This window comes from Glycine max, chromosome 8 (genome assembly GCF_000004515.6).
Source record: "Glycine max cultivar Williams 82 chromosome 8, Glycine_max_v4.0, whole genome shotgun sequence".
NCBI lineage: Eukaryota > Viridiplantae > Streptophyta > Magnoliopsida > Fabales > Fabaceae > Glycine > Glycine max.
In genome coordinates, this window is record NC_038244.2 from 3234918 (window position 1) to 3260943 (window position 26026).

The 26026-nt window shown below is 30.5% G+C and overlaps 3 protein-coding genes across 3 annotated transcripts; all 3 read left to right on the forward strand.

Annotated features, from left to right (window-relative positions):
* The first annotated feature begins 5618 nt into the window (after positions 1 to 5618).
* Positions 5619 to 6116, forward strand: LOC102661155 (ethylene-responsive transcription factor CRF3). The gene has a single exon (XM_014778546.3). It carries the CDS (start codon positions 5619 to 5621, stop codon positions 6114 to 6116), a length of 498 nt encoding a protein of 165 aa, XP_014634032.1.
* Positions 6117 to 12384: 6268 nt separating this feature from the next.
* Positions 12385 to 15303, forward strand: LOC100819382 (lysM domain-containing GPI-anchored protein 3). Its single transcript, XM_006584795.4, has 5 exons — positions 12385 to 13168; positions 14155 to 14269; positions 14372 to 14533; positions 14666 to 14697; positions 14797 to 15303. Exons 1-5 carry the CDS (start codon positions 12502 to 12504, stop codon positions 15009 to 15011), a joined length of 1191 nt encoding a protein of 396 aa, XP_006584858.1. The 5' UTR covers positions 12385 to 12501; the 3' UTR covers positions 15012 to 15303.
* A 2333-nt stretch (positions 15304 to 17636) lies between these two features.
* Positions 17637 to 19166, forward strand: LOC100793296 (zinc finger protein CONSTANS-LIKE 16-like). The gene is given in 2 exon segments (NM_001317660.1): positions 17637 to 18524; positions 18939 to 19166. Coding segments are annotated over 2 exon segments (1116 nt in total).
* The last annotated feature ends 6860 nt before the right edge of the window (positions 19167 to 26026 follow it).

The window sequence follows — 26026 nt, forward strand, 5'->3', positions numbered from 1 at the left end:
GGAAATCAAAACAAAAATTGATTAATTATTAAAGACTAAAAAATTATTTAAGTCTTTTTAATTTGGTCAGTTTAACATATATGTTTCATGGACAATAGTAATTGAAAACATATTTTTTAATTTTTAATAAATATAATGCATGATTATTTAAAATTCTTATATATTTAATAATCATGTATTATATTTATTAAAAATTTAAAATATGTTCTTTTCTTTATATTTAAGTCTTTTTAATTTCTCTTCAACATTACCTCTTAATGAAATTTCAAAGTCGTCACATTCAATATTTCCTGAACTCCTAAATTAAATCTCTTAAACTTCATTGACTTGGTTAATCAAAAACTTGGACTTTAGATTTGCAAAAACATAATTTTAATGTGAGCTACTGATTTTCTTGGAGTAGTCCACTCATATGTGTGTGGATGACTCACAATGACAAACATACTCATACTCCACGCAGTGGTAAAAATAAAGTAAAAGTTCAACTATCGAACCCAAATAATTAGTTATGTTTTTAAATAATTAATTTTGTAGAACTAACTAATTAAGGTTAAATTAAATGAATGATAGTTATTTACCAAAAAAATGAAAGATAATTGTGATCAATTACTCAATTTAGTAAATAAGAATAAAAAAAATACTTCTTTTCTTCCTATTTGTAAGATCCAATTTATAATGTTTCTTATATTAATTATTTTTAGACTAGAAATATTCCTTATTAAAAGAAGAAAGAAAATGTATTAAAAAATTATTAGAAGAGATAGAAGTATTAATGACAATGATAATTTTAAAAAACTTATAAATCTAAGATAAATTTATTGTTATAAACTAAATTAATATTTTTTTAATCTTTATGAATTAGGTAATTGAGTCTTATATATAGGAATGAAAGGAGTAAATGAATTGATGTGAAACCAGGTATAATAAGACTATGTTTAACAAGACATTTTAATTAGTTTCTAGTTTTTTTATTAGCTAAAAATCTCGTTTGGTGATTTGGTAAACATTTTTTAATAGCTTTTTAGTAATTTCTAGCATTTTTTTAAAAGTTACTTGAAGTTGTATTTTTTAAAATGCTAACTTTTAGCTTTTTATATTTTTTTCCACATTAATCCTGATATATTTATTCATCTTTTGTTATTTTTTTAAAAATAATTCATAATTTTATTATTTTTCTATCATTTTACACTTTTTCATCTATTTCAACAGTTAGTTTTACCAAATATTTTTAATTTAATAACCTAACTTTTTAGTTTTTAGCTATTAGCTTTTATCATCCAACTACCAACTAATTTTTTAGTGGTTAACTTTTTAACTAGTTTTATTGAACATAATCTAAGTAACCTAGGATTATGATTTCACACTTACCCAAATTTTCTGAAATTCTAATTCTAACAAAATCTCAAATAATGTCAATTACCTATATTCCTAAATTCAATTATTAACCTTGATATTGGTTCAATTACCAACTAATTTTTTAGTGGTTAACTTTTTAACTAGTTTTATTGAACATAATTTTTTTATTAGTTAAAGGATTAAGTTTAAAACAAAGGTCATCAATTAATTAACTCATTGTCAATTATCTAGCATTGGTGATTTCACTAAAATAAAAAAGGGATACAAGAGTATGATTACGTCACAATCCTTAGGAGAGAGAGTGAGAGTAACCGCTAATGATGATGTCAAAACTAGAAATTCCAGTAAAGAATATAGACATTTCAACAAAACTAGAAAATTCGTTCTACTATAAACGTTATAAGCACATAGTTCTATGGTAAAAAAAAATCCCCAAAACAAAACTAGTCACACTAAGAATATTTTCTTACACCTTTTTATATTCTCTAGTATAAATTGTAAAACAGTTAGATATCATACCCAAAAACTTAGAGTTTCATACTTTTTTCTTCCATTTTCTTCCTTGAAGGTCAATTTTCCTTAGTGGGATCACCTAGATCTTGATTCCTTCTTTCATTGTCCAACCACAACCCATTTATCTCGATCTTCTCACTCTTTGGTAAGGTAACAAATCTCATCTTATTAATTTTTTTCTATGGTATCATTTTCAATACTAGTTTGTGTCTCAAATTCAAGATTTTTACTTATTTTAGGGGTTCTTCCTCTCTCTATAAAGCATAAGTCTATCCTTACACACTTCTTCATGTCACTTATTTTGCTTTATGCCTTAGGGTTTTTTGGTGCCATTGCTGTTTGTGTTTTTGGTGCTTCAACAACCACTCTGCCTTGGTCCTCGAATTACGAGGTGTGAGGTAAGTTTGTTTCTTGATTTTTGGATTTTAGTGTATGCTTAATCATTATTTATTTATTTATTTATTGTTTATGATTATCCATGAATTGCTTATTTATTTTATCTATTAAATTTTAATAAAATCATAACCTTCACCTTCAAACATGTCCTAAAGACATATCACAGGCTCCATTTTGTTAATTGTGTGGGAAAACCAAATAAATATGTGCAATTGTGGAGGGTGGATTGAGAAGTTGAAAATAAGATTTTGTCAAATTTTGTATACTAACAGTCAAAGGAATAGACACGTTCCAATGAGATCTGACAATGACAAGTTGGGAGAACACATTTGATGATGGAGGGGGAGGAGAGAGGAGAGAGTTGAGTTTTTTTTTTTTTTTTTAATATTTTAAAAATTATATTACTATAATATCTTTGAGATGAAGTAAGTAAGGCAAAAGAGGTAACGGAGGTAACCGTAAGTAAGAATGCATGCATGTATTTAATGTTATTAAATGTAATATTTATATAAGCATTAAATAACATTGTTTAATATATTTATTTAAATATAATTTTTATTAAATATATTGTACTTGTTCAACATGATATTTATGAAATATATTTAATAATTAAATTTAATAAATATAAATATATTAATTTTCATATGATTATTAAATTTAATATATATGATATATTATAATTTAATATATGCCAATATTTTTAGAACGAAGTAAATGTAATTAATTTTTCAAAATTAATATACATGCAAAAGTAGTATTGAAACTAATTGTTTCTAAACAGAATACTCAAATGCAGAGCATATAAATATATCTATTTAAGATAGAAAAGTGTTGGGCGTGATGGAATTTAATTGAAGCTTGTCACTGAGGTGTTGAATGATATTTGATTCTATTGGTTTTATTCTTCTAAAATAAATAAAATTCACAGTTTTAATAAAACATAATGTTATCTTTATGCCGGTATTAATTTTTTTTTTACCTTTTATCACCTGAAATATTTTGTTTTTTTTATGAATATTTGGAGACTAATAATTTATTGATAGATTTATTTTAATTTCTTTGTTTGTTCTCTTAAAAATAAAATACCCTAGTCAAGTGAGAGAGAGTAGATAAGGATGAATCAAGTGAACTTCAAGTGTGAGCAAAGGAGCTATCACATAAAATAGTTTTAAAATTATTAGAAATTTTTGTATATAAGAAAATTGCATTAGATGTGCTATGCAAGTAATCAACATGTGTTTTGTCTTTATAAATCTCTACAACATATATCATTATTTTACTATTTATATTTTTTTTTCATAAGCTTAACAAAACTTAAAAAAAGACCAAAATATTAATTAATCAAAATAAAATTCTAACAAGTCGTTGACCAAAAAAAAGATTAAAAAAAAAATTGATTAAATGAAAAAAATTAATCAATACATTCAACTTCATATAATAAAATAATAAATTAAAATACTAATTTTTCAAAAGTTACACATGTGTCATGTGAAAAGAACAGCTGACATCCAAGGTTAGCGTCAGATTATTAAGGTCATATTAGGGGTGATTTTTCATTTTTATTTAAAAAAATTTTAAAATCAAAATTATATTTTGTTAAGTTTTCGGTTTCAATTTATTTTGGTTTTTAGTTTTTAAAAATTTGTTGAAAATTAAAAATAGATAAAAATAAGTCAAATATTCTATCTCATCTTACTCCATTACAAAATCATGAAATATAAAAAAATAGACTAAAAAATAATATAAAAAGAAGTAAGAAGTAGAACTAATGTTAAGGATTTAAAGAAGAAATATCATAAATTTATTAGATACTTCAACATATATACAATTAAAAGAAATATAAAAAAAGGAATGCTTACATGTGATTTCATAAGGATTAAAAAATAATGACAAAGGACTTAAAAAAAGACAGAATTAGAACTAATGATTTCAAAAGGCAAACACTATTTGTTATTAGGTCCTATCACGCATTTAGTGACTCCGAACCAGCAAAAAAACTCACTAGAATAGCATGTAAGGTTAGGAGTACATAATATTTAAAAATCACAAAATTAAAAAAAGGTGTTGTTTTATTTGTCACGAAATTAAATAGGAGTTGAAATCACAACCACGACCAAGATTCAAATTAAGTCCTAATTCAAAGCATGAAAATAAAAACAAAAAGGAAAATATGAGAACAAGGTACACGGATAATAGAGACGGTGAAGCCAAAAGAAAACAGAGCATTGAAAATAAAAAAAAAAACAAAAATAGCATACCAGAAATACCAAACGATTCCAACGACAGGTTCCGTTGACGAGGCCATGAACCAGTGCGACGGTGACGGCAGTAACCACAGCGCGATGATGACAAGGGTTTACGCAAGGAGATCAAAAGCAACACGAATGAGGGACTAATGACTAGGCTGAGGTCGTTTTATTTTGGGAAAAATTTTAATTTTCGATGCATATATATTTCGTTGGAAATATTTAAATTTCCAACAAAACTAAATTCATCAGTAAAATATCCATGTGATAATTTAAATTTTGTGACAGAATATATATATATATCCATCGAAAATTCAATATTTTCTGACGGAATATGTTCCATCAAAAATATTCTGGTGGTAATTTTAATATTTCTGACGATTATTTTTCATGAAAAATATTCCATGAGTCATAACATTTTTTCTTGTAATGCTTATTTAAAGAAGGAAAGTTAAACAATTTACGGAACCAGGGTTTTCTGCCGTTGAATTTTCAAGTGTATGAATCCCAACCATTCACATTAAGTTATAAAATGAAATATAAGTTAAAAAATTCTAGACCTTCGATTTGAAACTGTGACTACATTTTTTTTAACGTGATTTTATCCCATTCTTCCATTCATATATATAGATATATAGAGAGAGTTCTTGATATGATCATTACATTGTTGTAGCCTCTAAATCATGCCTTTCTTTTCAGCCCCTTCTCATATCTCTTTTTTAAATTATGTTCATTGTTCATTCTTTGCGTCTACATGCAACTTTGATTTCTTCGTAAAAAATACAGACTACCTTTATTTATAATACTGTTCAGTAATGAAAATTAATATTATACTTGCACAGACCTTTAGTATTGACTTAAATTTGTGAGTGATATACAAAACCAATCTTGATTGTGTATAGATGGTTGTATGTAAGGCTAAGATTTCTTATTCACAGTTTTTTCCTGATAAACTCTCCACGTGAGGTGAGATTTTTGTATTTTGCTCCACGTTAAAATAAAAATCTTTGATTTTTTATTTATTGTTGTATTTTATCCATTTGTGATTTTGTTCCTTGATGCTTGTTTTTTTATACTTGATCAAAATTTAAGTAGATCAAAACTCAAATGGCAAGCTCACAAAGACAATCTGCGACAAAACAAGGATCGCCGTCGTCTCAGAAGGGAAATGAAAAGGCAACATCATTTGGTGAGTGCTCTTGGAAGACACTCCGAATAACATATACCGACCCAGATGCTACAGATTCTTCTAGTGACGAAGAAAATGACAAAGTATCAAATGGTGGTCCCAAAAGACGATTCATAGACATAACGAATCCAAATTGGAAGGATCCAAACTGCAAACTTTCCATCAGAAAAGGAAAACGCATATGTTCCAGCAAGTATCTAGGTGTTAGACGTCGACCATGGGGGAAATATGCAGCAGAGATTCGTGACCCGCGTCAAAAGAATTGTCGTAAGCGCTTGTGGCTTGGTTCATATGATACTGAGATAGAGGCTGCAATGACTTTTAATGTAAAAAGGCAAGAGTTTGAGAGAGAAATGGCTCTAGAAAGAGGAGATAATGCATCAGTGCATTCGGAGGGTACTGCCAAAGAAGATTAATTAGCCTCATGATCCATCTTAAACATCTTAATTTATGCATCTGCTATTAGCTAGCTAGTAGAGTTTTACTAGTTTATTGTATGTTTGCACTTTCAAATAATTTTATTATTGTAGCATTTGAGATTGGACAAGTTGGTAGAAGGGCATAGTTTCTCTCATTCCTTATTCTTCTTCCTTATCTTTACTTATGAAATTTAATTGCACGCTCTAGAAAGTAGAAACCACGCATACCAAAGGAAAACTATCATTTTGTTTTCTTCGCAACTGCCAATGAAATGAAATGAATGTAAAATAAAAGAAAAATAAATAATAAAGACTAAAGACATCACTTCATATTAACAAGAGGAAAAAATGTACGTTCATATTCTTCTGATGTAGTAATTTTGTATAAATGAAGCGAATCGAGAATAAATCTTTCTAAGTATTTTCATTAATGCCGTTTTTTTTCCTAGCTGGTAACGATGGAGTATAAGATCAATATCCAACGGTATGAATTTCAATAATTAAATAGAATGTTTATAATAAGATAGCTAAGAAATGGGATAATAATCAATAACTTTCTTTGTACAGTTATGGTTTTTAAAATAAATCTTTAACTCATTTTTATTCATTCCTTTTTGGATAAATAATAACAAAATGAAATATATATATCATATGATTGAATCAGTAAAAGAAAGCTTTATAAGGTGAAAAACATTGAAAATTATATTTTTAATACGTAAAAAATCCAATATTGAAAAAATAAGTGATTTTCTTTACTAGCGTGTAAAGAAAAAAGACGAATGCATTTCAATTGCATGGGCAATTACTCATATATGCACGCACGGAAGCCAACTGGTGTGTGAATCAGTAAATGGGATTGTTATTTTTTAGCATTAGTTACACTGATTTTATTACACTTGATATTCCTCTATTTTAGAATATTACTTTTAGTTGCCTCTCCCGAACACTGTTTGAGTTATTTAAAAAAAGAAAAAAAGAAAAAAAGAAAGAAAATATAATATATGATAATCCAAAATTTTCCCTCCAATTTAACATTGCTGATTAGGGTTGGGGCCTTGGGGTAACATCTCCTTTTTGGGCTACTTCCTCCACTCCGACGTCAACAAGCTCCAAGTCTGTTAGTTCATCTACAACTTCAACGTTACTGCCGAGAATCCCTTCGAGCTCGTCCCCAGCGATAAGCTTCAAGTTACTATCGCCGCCGCGACGTTAAAGAAGAAGAGAGGGTCGTGCGAGAATGGGTTAAAGATGAGGAGGTTGAACTTGGATTCTGCCAGAAGGGTTTGAGATCATAGTCCGGTTGGTAAAGGGAGAAGTGGTTTTGCCAATTCAAGCTCTAGTAAACTTAAGGCGAAAAATCTAACCCCACTTCGCCTAAGTGTGATGCTGTTCCCTTCTGCCATTTTTGTCATTTTTTAATGATAAACTTAAATGTACGGGATGCTTGGAGGGAGGTAATGAAAATGGAGTAGAAAGATTATTTTCTTAGTTAGGAAGAAAGAAGATACGAAATTTTATTTCTGAAAAAATAAATTTAATACAAATTAATAAAAGGGAACAATATAATTCATAGCCTGTTCTGCTTCTCTCAACAACATTGTTGGATAGTCTGAACTATGTAAATACCAATTATCCTTAGTTTTGGAATGTGTTTCAATTTTGTTTTATTTTTTGTTGTTGGTGTAGTTGTTAAGTAGTAGATGATTAATTTGAGTTGAATTTTTTGTAAATACCAATTATCTTTAGTTTCATAAGAAATTGATGAGCTTGCATGCAACTTGATTCCTTATATTAAGTTCCTGAAGTCCCAATGTTATCATCAACGAGAGATATAGGAAAACATTTGAAGTTCAATAGTCAAAAACTGTCTAGATCTGAGTAAGATTGTTGAAGTGTTGCTAATGCATGGAGTATAGAAAGCTTCAACAGAATTTTTTTTCTCTTATCCTTATTTGGATCTATTTTTTTTCACAACAGCCAGTTTTTTTATTTTTAAACCCATTGTTATAAGGAGGAAGAAGGGGGTATTTTAGGGGAAAAATAGTTAAAAGTCATGTGCTGATTTGTTTCTGTCAAACATTCAACCGGTGCTAGTATGGGAGGGGGGGCAAGTGCAACCATTGGTGAAAATTTAAGGGATGTTTTGTAGGGATAAAAAATAAAGGAGTGTTAGATGTAATAAGTGCATATCTTAAGAATTTACTCAATTTTTTATCATATTATTTACAGTTTTTTATTTTATTTTATTTTTTATATATGTCATATTTTACAACACAGAACAATTAGTAGATGATATATCACATAATAAACTTTTAGCGTAGTCTCTCTAGCTCACTGGTGTAGAATTAAAAGAAACTAAATTAAAATCCATATTTACAATTTTTTTAGGTGTTGAACAAAATTAATATATACAGATTGAGGAAGTTGCTTAGGTACACCAAAATCTACTATTGGTTTCTGTATCTTCATTGGTCAATCTTGAATTAGCTAGTATCTTAATAGAAGAAGAAAAAAATCGTTGTATCATACTTTTCAGCTGAAATTGAGTTATTTTTTTATAGGCATTCAGCTAAAATTGAGTATAGAGGTTTAGCCACAGTTCCTAGTGAGGTCACTTGGATCTCCAACTTTGAAAAAGGCTTACATTTCACCCCTCCATAAGCTATTGTTCTATGCAGAAATCAAGTTTGATTCGCATTGTCTCTAACCCCACATTTCAAGAATGAGCAAAATAAATAGACATTGATTGTCAGTTTGTCACTTTTTGTTTATGAAGATCAGAAGAGTTCATTGGAGTTTTCTCGAGCTCATCCATGTTAAGACTTATAAACATATCTAGTTTATCTACTAACTAAACCACTCTCCTGAACTCAATTCAATTCAAGAGTATAAGAGAATATTTCAGAAGTTTGAGTTAATTAGTTACTAAATCAGTATTACTTGTCTTGGATCCGTTAGTTGCTCATGTACGTATATCAGCAGATAGATCGACATGCCCATTGTGTACAATTAAGTCATTCTCTTAGCCTTCGAAAAGCATTTTAAATTGACTTTTTTTAAACAAATATTAAAACATCCTTTTTAATTTTGTCCTATAATAAATAATATTATTTCGAAAGACTTAAATAGTATATTAAATTAAGAGAGAAAATAATAATATTTTAGTAGAATTATTCACTAATAAATGCTAATTATCTTAGAATACTTGATTTCTTAGTTTGTTTGAAAAACTTAAACGACGAAAAAAATACAAGTAAATGACTATTAAAACATATCTTTAACGATATTCTATTTTCTCTCTCATTTTTTTTACTTCTTGAAAATATAAATAGAATCTAATATTAAAAGTTGTTATGAGCTTCATCAAACCATATCATTTATACAAATATATAAACAATCAATGTTTGATTTTTATTTTAAGTCATCAGCACTAGTGACTCTTAATGTAAAAGACGACCAATGCTACACCATAGCTAATAACTAACAACTAATTAATTGATAAAAAAATTCGGAACATTTATTGAAGCATAATCAATGATTCAATATACGTCCACCATTTTTAAATATAAGATTATTTTTTAGTTCTATTTATTGTTTTTATAAGACTCTTTTTGAATTATCTTTTGCATTAATTATTTTTTACTTAAATATCTTTTATTACTTTACTTTGAATATTATATATTTAAGCATCATTACTTTTTGGACATAACTTTAAAATAAGTCACGCTAACAAATTTTATATATTTTTTATTTTGATTTTTAATTTAATATTTTATTAAAAGACCATTTTATCTTTAATCTTCTTAATTCAATCCCTAATTTCCAAAATATGTATGCTAGCCTGGTAACCGTGTAACTCTGAATGCCTTCGACTCTCACGGTCTCCTAGTCACGGCTGGATTCACCATGTCGCTTCCGCATTGTGTCTCTTTCTCGCCACCATCCAGTGGCGAAAATGGGAGAAAAAAGGCAATTATTGCTTTGTATCTATGTATGGGTGTTTGATTGAACGACGCATACATTACAACTCTTTGATTGACGGTTTCGATTTGAATAATCGAGTTGTTTGCTGGCTTAAATATGATTGGACTTTTGATAAAGTATATTTTTGAATGATGTTTATGGGTATTTGCAGATTTTAACTTTTGAAATCACTGAAGGAGAAAATGCAATTTAAGTAGCTTATCTTTAAGCTTATTAGAATTACATATATTGTGATTTTTCGTTTGGTGGATTTTGAGTGAGTGTTAAGGATTCAAGGGATTCGCTATCTGCAACCTCCTCATCAACCACCTGAACTGAGCCCAGGTTGCTTAAGGCTTGGTTGATTGTGTTATGAACTTTCTTTTTTTTTAAATACTATTCTGTAAAATAGTTTTGAAGAACTGTTTGCTTGGTAAGTATCAATTTGAATACAATTTTGGAGGTGAAAAATAAAAATAAAATTGCTTGGTAAATTTATTTTGAGAATATGTTTTGAAACAGGATTGAAAACAAAATTAATCACTACTACAAAAGCCAAAGTGAAAATAGAAACAGCATGTAACTATTTGTGTTCTTCAGTTTTAAAATCAATTTGATTAGAAATAGTTTTGAAAATTAACTTTTACAAGGAAGTTACTCTATAATTAATCACCGCGCCGTGAAAGGTGGCGAGGTAAGAGCCATGGTGCGGAAACTGCACCCTGAATGCGTCGTGATTGTGAGAGGCAGTGAGAATCGAAGATTACACAGTGACAAGACTAGCATTCATATTTAAGAAATTAGGGATTGAATTAAGAAGATAAGGAATAGAGTAATTTTTTAATAAAATATTAAATTAAAAACCAAAATATAAAATATAAAATTTTCTATTAGGTCCTCAAATCTAAATTAAAAAAAAATTGATTGAATGATCTAACTATATAATCAACATGACATTATATAATTATACTATATAAAATACATATTAGTGTAACTTATTTTAAAGTCACACAAAATTAATGATTATATTTAAAAGATAAATTTATTTTTTATCAGGATTAAATAAAAAAACTAATAAATATTAATTAATTAGATGTGAAAATAATTAAATGAAAAAGAAGAAATTATGAATCCTAATTTTAACAAAATAATATAAATTATTAGCAAATTTAATACTATTAACTATATTAACTAATTTTCTTAAAAATATAAATTGGTTAAAAGTATTTTATATTTAGTAACATAGTCATTTGTTGGATAAGAGAGAGAGCGGTAGTTCTACTTCTAATTCAATATAGGTATATCTAGACAAAATAAAGATTTTGGGTATCATTAAGACCAAGAAATATGCACGTTGTTACATTTTACTCTTTCTATTTTTGAATCTACTCCATTTAAAAAAAAAAGATTTGTATCTGCTCTGAGTTAATTTTCTATTATTATTCCTGCCAATTTTTTTCTTTTATTATTAGGATCGAAACTTCAACATGACAAGGCTTAAAAGATTGTTTTTCCGATCTTGAGACTTGAGTAAATCGATCGTTTGGTAAGTAAGCCTGAATTCCCTTTCTGTTGTCCGAATATGATAATAGTGGAAAATCTGAAATCCACCAAGTTTTAACTCCTGATACTTCCATAAAAAAAAAACCTCCTGATACTGATAGTCCTGATGCCATTCCTTAATGCATTGCGTACATGTCTTACTTTTATAGCCCAAATATTGATTAGTAGCACGTAATTAGTGCTGAAAATGTAAGTACCGAGAGGAATCGAATTATATATATATATATTATTCAATCGTTTAATTAAGTAACTTTATCTCAAAATTCATCATTACATTAAAAATTTCTTTCAGGTAGATTATATTTACAAATTTTAATTTCTATTGATCTAAAATTATTTAATTCTTTAAGCATGCACATCAAAATTAATTAATATAGTATCTATTTTCAAAATACATGTAAATATAAAACATTTGATTGATTTTTAATTTTGATAGGATTAAACGCAAACAAACGTGCTAATACGTACAACTAGAATTTATATATCAACATGGATTGATAAAGTAATTTTTACATATAAATAACTTTAATTTTCAAGTACTATTAGTGCATAAATTTTTTTACACCATAAACAATATGTTAAATATAATTTTTAAAATGATTATTATAAATGTATATATTGTTAAATAAAAAGATAAGAGTGTAAAATATAAAAATAAAAAAGCATTTTAATTGAATTTATGTATATATTAATGGTCGCGTGAACCATGCACTCACCTAACAGTTTCGGATTCAATTAATTGAGACTTGATCTAGAATGGAAGGAGTAGTGATCTAAAATTATATATCTTTTATTTCTTCTTTCCTGGCTAGTTGTGCATTAATCAATCCAAACCAGAAAAGAGTTAGGTTCCAAAATGAGAAACTATATGCAGTTTCTTAATCCTCAGATCTTGTGCTTCCTATTTTTCAGTGCTCTATTATTATGTCTAGTTGAAACAAAGTCCACCATTGAACCATGCAATTCCTCAAACTCGTGCCCCTCTCTTCTCTCTTATCTCTTGCCATGGGACTCCAAGCTCTCCGAAATCGCCACTCGCTTCAATGTAAACTTTTTTGATATCTTGGCCTCAAACTCTCTCTTCCCCATAACACCATCAAGTGCACACCAAATCCTTAGTGCCAAATCACAAGTGAAAATACCAATCTCATGTTCTTGTGTGGATGGCATCCGAAGGTCCATGTCAACCATTTACACTGTTCATGCAGCTGATACACTTGCTTCCATATCAGAAGGCTATGGTGGATTGGTTAGTGCTGAACAAATCAAGATTGTGAACGCCATCAATGCCACCAACCCTTTGACATATAGAGGCACCCTTGTTATTCCACTGCCATGCACGTGTTTTGACAATGTGAATAATGGGGGAAATGCTATTTATATGTCATATGTGGTGCAGAGAAGGGAGAGCCTGGGGAGCATAGCAACCAAGTTTGGTACAACTGTTTCGGACTTGGAAACTGTAAATGGCTTTGGGGAAGCTACGGTAGATCCAGGAGACATTCTATCTATTCCCATTGCAGGTTGGTTGGTATATATCAATATCACTCCAGTTGTTATTAGTACGTCTTCTACACATGTACATTCTATTTTGTATTTTTAGAAAAAAGTTTTCAGGACCACTCTCACGTGCTTTCAAATTTATTGAAAATTATTAATTTTGGTATGTCATATTTATTATTAATGATTTTATTTCTTAATTTAAATATGAGATTCACTAAAATTAATCATTTTTAACAAATTTTAACCAAATCACAAAGAGTATTGAAAAAACACTTTTAGAGAAAATATTATTTGCATTCTTTTATTTTTTATCACTCATTTCATTTCAAAATAAGTGTTATATTTAAAAAAAATATTCAAAATAAATGTTGGATTTAAATTTTTAATATAATATTATTTTTTATATTAATATTTCTAATAAATTATACTTATTTTGAGATAGATAAAGTATTAGTTAAAATTTATTAAAAAAAATTAAAACGTACTTGATTTTTTCTCTTCAATAATAATAAGGAAAATGTAAAAAAATGTTATGTAAATATAACACTTTTTATATAATTGAAGATGAAAATAAATCACACACGAGTAAGTACAAACTTTTCACTGGCTACTACTTCAGAGTTCAGAAACAGAGAAAGAGACAAGAAAGAAAGAAATAAATCCCTGAAAAAAAAATTGTTAGTGCGGACAAACTGCTCTATTAAATTTGGATGTGGGTTAGTCCATATGTTACAGCCTCAACTTTTTTTATCCAAGCAGTAAATATGGATAATAAATCGTGTAAAACATAAATAACAACTAATAATACGAAGAAAATAAGGGAAATTCCGTGAAGTGTGTTAATTTGTTATCTCTCTTTTATTTATGTTAGCTTCTTTTCAATAAAGGTCCATATAGGGCTTTCCCTGCTAATAATATTATTTTCATAAGATAAAATGATTGGTCAGATACATAATTAATTACTGCATTGACATAATATTCTGTAGAATTGTACCGTCCTTTGCAGCATGTTCATCAGCAACCTTGAATTGGTACGATGAGAGTATGATAGTCCCAAATGGCTCATATACATTAACTGCCACCAACTGCATCAAATGCACTTGTGAACCAACGGATATCACGTAAGATACTTACATAGTTACATCTGCATGCAAATTCAAATTTGACTTTTAACTACAAAATTTAAGTCTAAATATGATTGCTTGCTCTCATAATTTAACCAGGTTGCAATGTGTTCCTTCTGGACTAGACGTCCCCTGCTATAATTTACGTTGCAAAGGATCCAATCTTATTATTGGTGATCAATGTGTGGATCTTTCACAAACAGCTTGCAATGTGAGCCAATGTGTTTACCGTGGCCATAGGGGTGGCAAAATTCTGAGTAGGTAAGCAAATTGAATGTTCATAATAACAGAATCTGGGACCACAAAGAGCAATGGTAATTTGAAAAAACAAAAAGAAAAAAGATTTCTGTTAAACTTTCTTTGAGGAGCTTTTTAACACAAGTTTTTTTGCAGTATGAAGAAATCTTCTTACCTCGAGTGCCCGGGTAATTACTAGTTAACAATATTATCTCTATTATTCTATAGCCAGAGATGCAGAAGTTTCAGATCACTGATTTCTAATATTTTTTTTTTCTCTATTGTAGATAGTTTGTGTCATAGCGGACCATCATGTTGGCCTTCCTCATCACCATATCCTGAAGACCCATTTGGTATGTCTCCAAAGCCATCCCCCTCCTTGCCACTACCAGTTTCTAAGGCTGCTCTGAGGACTCTTGCCTCCAGTGGAAGGCTTGGTCCATTTTTATTCAATGTGCTGCAATTATTCTTGTTAAAATTTATCATTTATTTTCTTATTTGAATAAGCATATCTAGTCGATAATAACCCATATCTTTTATTCAATTCTACCTTAACCCTTCTTCCCTCAAAGAAAAGAAAGATTTCAATTTGGTGCTTTTTGGTGTACAAAGCCATTGTTTTTTTTTTCTCTATTGTAAACTTTGTTGCTTTGGTTGTTTAGTTTGTTGCTATTTACATGCTTTGATTATAGTGGAATTTCTTTATTGGTCTTGTGGACCTGTAGTTTATAAGGGTTTGCATGTAAAAATATTGAAATTTCTTGTTGTAAACCGTGTTATTTATTTTTCTATTATATATATGTTTTGTTACTCCTCAAAAGTTCTTGCAAATGGAGGAATTTATCCGCTGTCATTATCACTGTCCCTAGTTAGAAGCTACATATCATAGGTAAAAATTCTAAAGATATCTTTTGCAAATTTGTACTTATTCAAATTAATCTTTAGGAGGTAAGAAGCATAAAATTATTTAGAAAATTTGTTCTTAAATCCGTGAAGTTCTTACAATTGTTATTGGAAATTTGGAACACCTTCATAAATAACTTTGTTTACTAGATGCTAAACAATACTCCATTCCAAATTTTGTTTAAAGGATTACTCTACATTCTTTTTTAGGTTTCCTTTCTATAAAATGTCTAGATGACAAGATTAGTAGTAGTTCTGGTCATGTATTGGAAATCAAGTAAAAGAAACTTCCAAGCCAACAATGCTGATATTGATAAAATACGTTGAGAAAAAAAATCTGACAGGGAGAAGCAATTATAAACAAAACGTTATCATCTGAGTGATAGCTATTTTGACCAATTGGCAGCATCATGTTTTGGCAAGAGCACCTTTCCTCCTATTCTGGCAACAATATCTGATCGATCAGTTGCATTCATGTTGACGTTGAATGAAAACAGGTGTCAATAAATGACTTTCTACTATGATTCCAATCAATTATGAAGATTTTAAAATACCGCAATCAGATTGATATTAACATTGTACTAAGATTCCTCAGACAGTATTTTAGGCTTTTATCCACATGCCACGCGTTATTGTATGGTAGAACATATAGTTTGTTCTGTTTATGCCTTTGTCCCCCACTTTCCCCTGTTAATTTACATGATAAGATAGACTATAGGTAGCTCCTTGAATGTGAATGTCTAAATGTGCTTAATGGAAATTCGAACCTTGATTTGTCAATACGTTAAAACTAGTCCATTCTATTATACTAAACTTTTATTGGTTGTAATTTATTGTTTTAGTATAAAAGAAAACTTTACTGGCCCAAAAAATATATAAAATTTTATGGTGAACTATTCTTTGGACTGATTCCTAAAATGTCGACACTCGGGGTTCAAGTCTATCTGTTACATCAAAATTGCCCTTTCATGCGTGGAAATCCTAGTTAAGCAGTTAACTTAGTAGATACTGCTTCGTAAAATTAACAATATGATTGAACTAACTGTCCTTTACATTTGAACCCATTGGTAGGCAATATACATTAATTTTCCTTTTCTACCCATAAGACCAATGTTTACATATCACGTACGAAAAGAAAATGATTACAACACGACAAGCTAAAATTAATGGTTTAGATTTTTCACAAACAGAAGTAACGAGCTCTAAAACTGAAAGTTAGTATGAAAATTAGTTAACCAGAAGCATACATAAATTATTCAGGCACCACTCAGCTTCTAATGGTTGAAAATGCACTATGACAAAAACAAGAGATGGGTAGAGAAGGCAACCGCTGGTGAAGTGAAAGCAACCTCAAGGTGGGGACCACAAATTGGAAATTTAATGTTCTACCTGGAATTATTGAATTATAAAAGCAACACTACAAAAGGGTCACACTCAAATTTTAATACACAACCCACACTAACCCCAGCAGGGAAGTAGACCCAAAACCAAATGGGTCCATGAGAAATCCCATAATCAGAAAGGCAACCAATGGGGATTCAGAGAACAAGATGAACATCAAATCCTCCATCCAATAAAGTATAAACACTGGGATGAAGTTAAATGGTAGGTCCCAAAAAACCCCCACAAGGAAATTGCCAAAAGTGCATGGGCACTGAGCAGAGAGGGGGGAGAGAGAAGGCACCCTATTTAGTAAGAGAAAGTACTTCCTAACTAGTATGGTTAATAAATAATTATTTCTCTTAATTATGTATTAAAAGGGTTCAATGTTCAAGTTTATATGTATGCAAGAATGTAATATGTTAAAGGCAAATGATAATTAGTGACTATTAATTAAGAAGTTAAAAGAATTTTTTTATTAGGATAGTAAAATTTATTGTTCATGATTTTTTAATATTTTTTTATAATTTTTATAATAAATATTTTCATCTTTTAATTTCTTAATTAATATCCTAAATTTAGTGTTTAACAAATCCTATGTGAAAAGACTAGTGTTTCACTCTCTCAATTCTGAAACAAAGATACCCTAAACAAAACAAAAAAATCGAAAGCAAGACAGACCCCACAGTACCATGCCACACCACGCTGTCAATTAAGTCTCAACACACGCTAATAACAATAATTGAACCATTAGGCTATGTGATTCTAAGCAAATAAATAAATGGGGAGTACCTCAATATTCCATTGTTACTAGCATTTCACACTTAACAAAGGTTTGTAAGATATGAGAGACATGAAAGACGCAGGTGCCCTGGGAGGCAAGACAGCACGAGCCTGCGATAGCTGCGTAAGCAGAAGGGCAAGGTGGTTCTGTGCAGCAGATGATGCTTTCCTCTGCCATGCTTGCGACACTTTGGTTCATTCCGCGAACCAGTTAGCAAGCAGACACGAAAGGGTTCGGCTTCAAACTGCATCCTCTAAGGCAACCACAACCACTACGCACGCATGGCACAGTGGATTCACACGCAAGGCAAGAACCCCGCGTCACAACAACAGCAAGCACTTTGCGCTGCAACAGCGTCTCAAACACGAAGTTCTCTTCAACAACACCAGTGTTCTTCCCCTCGTGCCGGAGCTCGGAGGGGAAGAACAAGAACCGGTGGTTGTGGACAACGATGAAACGGAGGAACAGATGCTGTGTCGCGTGCCCGTGTTCGACCCTTTTGATGTGAGAACCGATGACTTGGATAGCTTTTCTGACATGGATTTTTCTGAATTTGCTGCTGATGTTGAAGGCCGGCTTGACAAAGAAGACGATGAAATAAGTGCGTATGTGGGAGGAGGAGAGGGAGTTCAAGGTGTATTGGCCAAGGTTAAGGGCGAAGAAGAAATTGATGGTGATGTAGCGTGTTATCTGGAGTCAGTTTTTGACATGATCAGTGATGATGCCTTTCATTGGAATAATATTGAGTCTGTGGTGTCAGATGCCCGGGAAGAGAAGGGGTGTGTGGTGCCATGTGATGGTGGGGTTAGTGAACAAGGAGGAATAAAGAGAGACATATTTTTGAGACTAAACTATGATGAGGTTATTACTGCTTGGTCTAGCCAAGGTTCTTCCCCATGGACAACTTCAAACCCACCTAAGTTCAACTCTGATTATGACTTCTCCTTGGTACTACTACTACTTAACTTTCCTTTTTCAATGGTTTTGTACATATTTAGATTAAAATTTGCAAATTTAAGTTTGCAAAAATAACCCTTCATTTTATTTCATTTCAAATTAAGTTTTGAGGCAAAATTGAAGCAAAACTCTTGGCTCATTTGATTGAACAGGATGTGTGAGTTGTTGTAAATTATTTAACACTTTGATTCTCACGGATAAAAAAAATTAAAATCTAACCCAACTGAAAACTAAACAAGAATCTTTTTCAATTTTACTTTTGTAGTAGACTTTGGGAGCCTCCCAACTGAAAATTAACCCAACATGCTCTTCATCTCTTTGAGTAATGCTAGATAGGATGCTGCGCATGCATGCACAATTGTATCTATCATCTATGATTGACATGTGAGTGTTTGTTATTTCCAGGGTTTGAGTGGTGTAGATGGAGAAGGAAGAAGCTTAAGGGGACACCTAGATGGTGGAAGAGAAGCAAGAGTGTCGAGGTATAGAGAGAAGAGAAGGACTCGTTTGTTTGCAAAGAAGATAAGATATGAAGTAAGGAAGTTGAACGCAGAGAAAAGGCCTAGAATGAAAGGTCGTTTTGTGAAGAGGACATGCTTTGTTGGAGCCAATGCTTTTCCTGCTTACCACTGATATCAATCATCAGTTAACGGATCCATCTTTGCTTTTTCTACAAATTTGGGTTAATACTTGGTTTGGCTATATGTATGTATATATAGCCTGCATTATATTAATACTAGTAAATAATATTACTGGGTCAGGTTAATTTTACTAGAATTGTTGCTTGGGATATTTCTGTCTATATATATCTCTAGCAGGTTTAGTAATTAGTACTAATTAATGATCATCTTTCTCGGCAGGTTTAAGCCTTTTGTAATCCAATTTTGGAAGCCTTTTCATTGTTTCTCATTAGAAATTCAATTGTTCAATGCTGATGCTGTTATTTGCTAGCCAGTTGATATTTTAGGCTGCTGATTAACATTGTTTAATGTCATCACAGGTTGAGATGACTGTTGGATTTTATATTTATCTGTTCGTGACTTCGGTTCCATATATATATATATATATGTGTGTGTGTGTTTTTACATGAAGAACAAAACAGCATGATGGGAAACAACATGAGGACCGGAGTTTGAAAGATGAATGAATCACAAATTAATTTGAACAAATATAATTTTCTCAACTTATATATATACTGCATGATGGGAATCTGAAATTCATCTCAGTTGTAATGGCTGGTTGGAATAGTTGTTAATGCAATTAATTAGATTTACAAATATATGGAAGCGTAGTTATGGAAAGGGGTAGCCACCCATACCTATATTAGGACAATAAATCCAGCTCCTGCATTACTCTAAAACGTCGGCTTGGGTTCAAGTTAACTTTGTTAAGAATATGAAAGGTGCGAGCACTAAATATACCAAAGAGAACATGTCTTTTGCACATTTTATGGTGGCTTTATTCTTGGTCGTTAAACTGCTTGAAAATATTATTGGTAGTTTTGGTGTTAGTGGTGGTTTAAAACTGTAAGAATGGATTTTAAAAAAACATAATCAGTTTTTTTTAAGGCAACATAATCAGTTTCCACTCAAACTAAACAGTCCTAAAATTCATCTTATTTTTCACTTATTGTTATCTACTTTATTTCTCTCTTCCCTCTTTATTCTCATGCACTAAATTTCTTTTAATTATTCTTACCAAACAGATATCAAATGTTTTTCCTAGAACAACCTCATATACTTGTGGTAAAATTAAATTTGGTATATCAAGGAGTACAGCAAGTTAAAGGGTCTCTTATGAAATTGTTATTAATTATTCCCTATTGAGTGGGTACACAAGTTTTGTAGGGTTATACGCTATCTTTTTAAGTTTGCATGTTTTGGCACTGGCACTGGCACAGGACAAACTCAAAATGGCATATGGGTCAGCACACAACATATAATCATCATGTCTCAATTTGTATTGCTATTGGTCCCTCTCAATCACTCACACGATCCTTAACTTTTCTTTATGAATCACTTTCCTTTTTTTGGGTCCCTTTTCTGCTGCAATTAGCTTCCCGTTAATAGGAGTAGAGCCACCCCGTGCTAGCTAGCTGCTCCTTCTCCTTTCACAACTTCAACTTGCACTTTTGAACATGCATGGGCCTTTCCTAATTGAGAGGAATGTGAAGGATTTTTTCCTCCCACTTCATATCATTGCTGATTCATACCTTTTCCTAATTGGCTCAAAGTTGTTTTTTTTTTCTCTAGTCTCTAATTCAATTTGGCCAGCAATGCAGTGTGTTTGGCTTTCCTAACGTTCAAACCACCCTATCTCTTCTTAGTTACTTTTTCCAAGCCACCCAGATAGATTTTCCTTATCTTCGTCGCAATATTCCCTAAGTGATCTTAATGAATAGAGCCAACAAGATGGATTTTCCTTCTCTTTAAAGAATCTTCTGAACACATTAATTCTCTATTAATATTATTAATTGAAATTTATTGTTAAATGGTGTGGATAATCGATTCAAGCTTGACTTAAGATTGATTCACCAAAAAAATCAATTTTACGGAGTGATATTATATCTTACAAATCTTTCCGCAAATTTAGAAAAAAACATTAAATGAAAAATATGTATATTAATGATTTAAAAACTTTAAAACATTCCAATACTTTTTTTAGTAAACAATACGTACTGGTAAAAAAAATTCTTCAAATATCTTAACCAATATTGATATATTGGCTTGTACACTACAAGAATATTCATAGCGAAATCTCATTATAGACAGACAGATTATGATGGGCTACAAAACTTTTATCAAAAAATTCTATGGATGGTCACGAAGAAATCGTTTGTAACATAGTAGGTTAAGTTTACTATAACTTGAGATAATATAGTGGGTTTAGTTCTCACTAATTTAACCGTTCATAATACATGCCGTTAATAAGTGATGAGTAAAAATGAACGTGAGTTAGCATGTATAACAACCTACATTAAATGCCCACAGTATTACAATAAGATTTTTTTACGGTTAATCAAACTCATTTTGATTATTTATTTTTTAAAATTAAATTTGTTTTCTTACAAAATTATAAAAACATGTAAAAACAGTACCTATTTCATTTTCATATATATAACCATAACTCGTCACAATATAACTATGATGGTCATAATACAAATCCATATAAGTACTTACTACTAAGTCATATAGAAAATCATAGAAGTACTTCTATGAAGTACAAAGTATCAGAAAGTCACATAAATGATACTAATTAATTAAGTCATGATAAAAAAATCATATATATATATAAAAGTATCATGTCTTTAATGATTAATTTGGTGAGATGGTATTGATCATCATGATCAGAATACTCTTCATGGTCTGGATGACGACGACAACAAGATTAAAGACGCTGCTGAAGTCAATCATAAATGCTTTTAGTTTCCTAATGGTGTTGAGCATCTCTTCTTGTGAAAGATTGAGAGTCATTACCATTACTTAATTCTTCTTTACCTTTCTTGTCCTCGATCATCATCTCGTATTTTGTTAACGTACGTTCATCTTCCTTTGACCAGTAAGATCAAGAGAGCAGTCAATGTCTTCAATCACTAATAGACTTGCCTGTTGTTTCAATCAACGGCCTCTTTAGCTCAGTGTTTTTCCTTCACTGTCGTCAGTTCATGCTATCATGCTTGACTTCCCAGTTCGCGGGCCGGGGGACCATACAGGAAGAAACCTATTACATCGGTTTTTCCCAACAACAACCAAATCAGTTATAATTGATTGATTTGATTCAGATTTGAAGTGAAAGAAACCTATTAATCCAACCCATCTAAATCAAATTGATTGGTTTGGTTTACATAATTATTGAATTCGTCAACTCAATCAAATTTGATAAAATCCTCACTATCTCAACTAAACATTCTTAATATTTCCCTCTCCTCTCAATGGCTTCAAACTAACTTCTTTTTTTCATCTTTATGCACGATCTTCTCAACCAATTATTCCTTTCACTTTATCATCTTTTATCTCTATATTCTTCAATTGAATTTCAATAATTTTTATATAAAATTATCAATAATTAAAAATAGTACTATATCAAAATTTAAATTGATCATTATAAATCCTTATTTTTACCTTTGGATTTGATAAAAGTAATTAAGATAATTATGATAAATATTATTATTCTTATTTGAATTTTTAATCTATTTTTAATTCATGAAACTATATAAATATAGTAATTAAGATAGTTATGATAAGTATATTTGTTCTAATTTGAAATTGTTGAATAATTATTATCAACACATGTAAATTAATATCAGTCAATTAAAATTAAAATTTATTAAAGGATTAAAAAATTGAAAGCATTAAAAGAAATAATGATAAAAAAACTGAGAGGAGATGGAATAGGTAAAAAAAAAAAACCGATACAAATTAATTAAAATTAAATCAAAGTAGAAATTAAAATCAATTGTTGCAACCACCGATTTAAATTTAAATTAAAGATTCAATACTAACATATATATCCACGCAAGTAACAAATATTTGTATTCCTTAATTAAGTGGTCTTCAATAAAGATTCTAGATTTTTTATCTCATAAAATTATTTCATACCAATAACATGATCAACAAAAATAAATATTATGAGAAAAAAATTATACACTAACAATATACAATTATTTTAGATGATCATTTAATCATAATTCATAAAACAAAGTGTATTTGTATTAAGAAATTTTCAGAAACTTAAATTAATTAATTTTTTCAGTGAAAAAAAAATCAAAAAGCAGAAAATAGGAAACTAAGAATCATGAGACCGTGCACCTCTTTGGGCTACCAATCTGCAACGCCAATATTGCCTTCTCTGAAAGTGTGATTAAAGGCAAGGCTCCAATGGAATTCCATAAAGGATCTAATTCTGTGAACAATGGGAGCATAGGGGTGAGTTTGATTAACTCATGTCCACAATAACTGTAAGGCCACTTTAGATTAATCAGGCTCACAAATCAAGTCAGTTATACCAGATGGCCAAGCCAAAAAGAGATCATGCATGAAGGTAAGTCACGTTTCTATCAGAGCCAGAAAAGCCAATAATCCATCGACCTTGAGAGTCAGTACTTAAATTAATTATTTGTAATTATTATTCTATAATTATATATTTAAAAATATTTATTTATTATTTTGTTAAGAATTTTAATGATATAAAAATAAATGATCTTGTGTTTTCATAAAGTTCTATTTTTCTCGACTTATCCATTTTTCATAAGCACATGGACATGGATGTGTTCATGCACATGCAAATCCATGATGACAAGACTTGAGTGATGAAGTGAGTAGTGAAAACAGTTACGAAGAACACAAACGGGTGTTGAACACGTGGCACTTGTTTCTCTCTTTTGGCGCTGGCGCTAAATGATCCTGACGCAGAGAGTGTTGCTCTCCTACTTTCTCGGAACACTATCATCTTTTTCATTTATCACTTCCAACAAACATTATCAACACTAAGATGATAAAATCATTTTTTAAAATTATTATAATTATAATTATACTAATTTCTTTCAAAATTTAAAATAAAATTATTCAATGGATGTTTCTCTCTCTGAGTCTCCTCATATTCTATCTCAACAACCATCCTTGATTCAACGTGAACGTCTCACTGCATTCTCGGGTTTGAATTAATGCATCATTATGTTCTCTTTTCACATTTTTCTTCTTTTTCCTTCTTTTATTATGTCCTTCTCCATGTTGCAGTTTTCCAAATTTTCCCATTCTTGAAGGGTCAAGAAGCTCGATCAATTCAAATGGGAATGTTAGGATTCTATTAGAGGGTTCAGAAAACTATGCATGGGTTGAATATACATTATTCTTGGTATTCATTGACATTACTGGAATATTATTTTGAAATCTTTGAAATACATTGTTTAATAGAAACATGGCACACAAAAAAGTTGTCCTTTTTGACTCCAACCTCTTGGGGACCATTTTTTCAAGTTCAGTTAGGTTACAATGGTAGAAGGATTGTGCCTTTTCTGTTCTGAAGGGAGTAATGGCTTTAACTAGTGGATGGAATTGGAACCATAATGTTTTAGTTGCATTGTATTTGTGTAATTCAATTTTAGTATTATTAGGGTGGATTGGATATTAATTTCAGGCTTTGAGCTTTCAAGAGTTTGTTTGTAGGATGATATGATAAAATGGGAATTTCTTTGAAACATGTCTCCATGGAAATCTGAACGAAGTTGCATGTCCCTCCTGCAGGAACATAGTGATGAATTCCCCACCTGATGACAACAGTTCAGAACCTACAGAGTTGGGCAGCCCAGATGCTAGTTCCAATGAAAATGGGAATTTTCTATCCTGCTATGGTGAGGTGGAAGGTAATGGAATAAGACTTACTTAGTTACTTACTACTACCTACTAGTAATTTGCATGTTATGTGCATTCATTCATGTGGTGATATCCTTCTATTTGAATATTTTTCAGCCAAACATCGATTGCTCTTGGTTCAGTGGTTAACTTGTCTTGTCCCTTCATTGAACCTTCCAATAAATGTCACGGATGGTGAATTAAGAGCATGCTTGAGCAATGGTACAGTTTTGTGCCAGATACTGAACAAGATACGACATGGTACCGTGATTGTGGTAACACTTTTTAACCTTTTACTTACTCTAACTGTAATTGGCAACTTGATTTGAGATGTACCTTTTAGTCTGGATTCTCTTATGTAGGTTAGTGAACCTGATAATTTTCTACCATCACAATCAGAAAATGTTAAAACGTTTCTGAAAGCTTTGGATGGAATGGGACTGCCCCGGTTTGAAATATCCGACCTAGAGAAGGTATAAGATGCCTAACTTTGTGTCATGCATTCAAATTAGAGTTTCACTCTCAGAAAAAAACTTGGTTTAGAGACAGTTGCACAATTGTAATCAATAAGGCATTATTTTGATCAGTTAAATTAATGCCTTGTTAGTGTAAAGGTTTTTATACTAGATATGATTAACTTTATTCGAGTTTTAATTTAGACTTTTAACCAATTACAAAATCACTCTACTACTCTAGATATATCTTTTAAGGTAATTATTTTACAAAAGTAAATAATTGTACTAAACATGGTACTCAATGATTAAATGACTTTGTAAAAATCTTTATATTGTCAGAATATTCCAATTAAATTCTTATTAAATGTCTGAGTAGCTTTTATATCTATTTTTTGAGATAAAAATTTTATTTATAGCATTGGTTTTGTTTTGATGCCTATCATGTCTCTTTTGTTGTGTAGGGGTCTATGAAAGCTGTTGTGGATTGTCTTTTAACACTTAGAGAGAAAAGTTTGCAGAATGCTTTGGGAGATAATATTTCTGTAACTAATTCCAACATTGTGAGCCCTCATGGGAATACACCACTAAGTTTTCATTGTTCTCCAACATTTGGTGGAGAGCAGAGGAAAATTGCAGCTGGGTCGATGTTGCAACGTGTTAAGAGTTCCCCAGTTATGGCAGGTCCGGT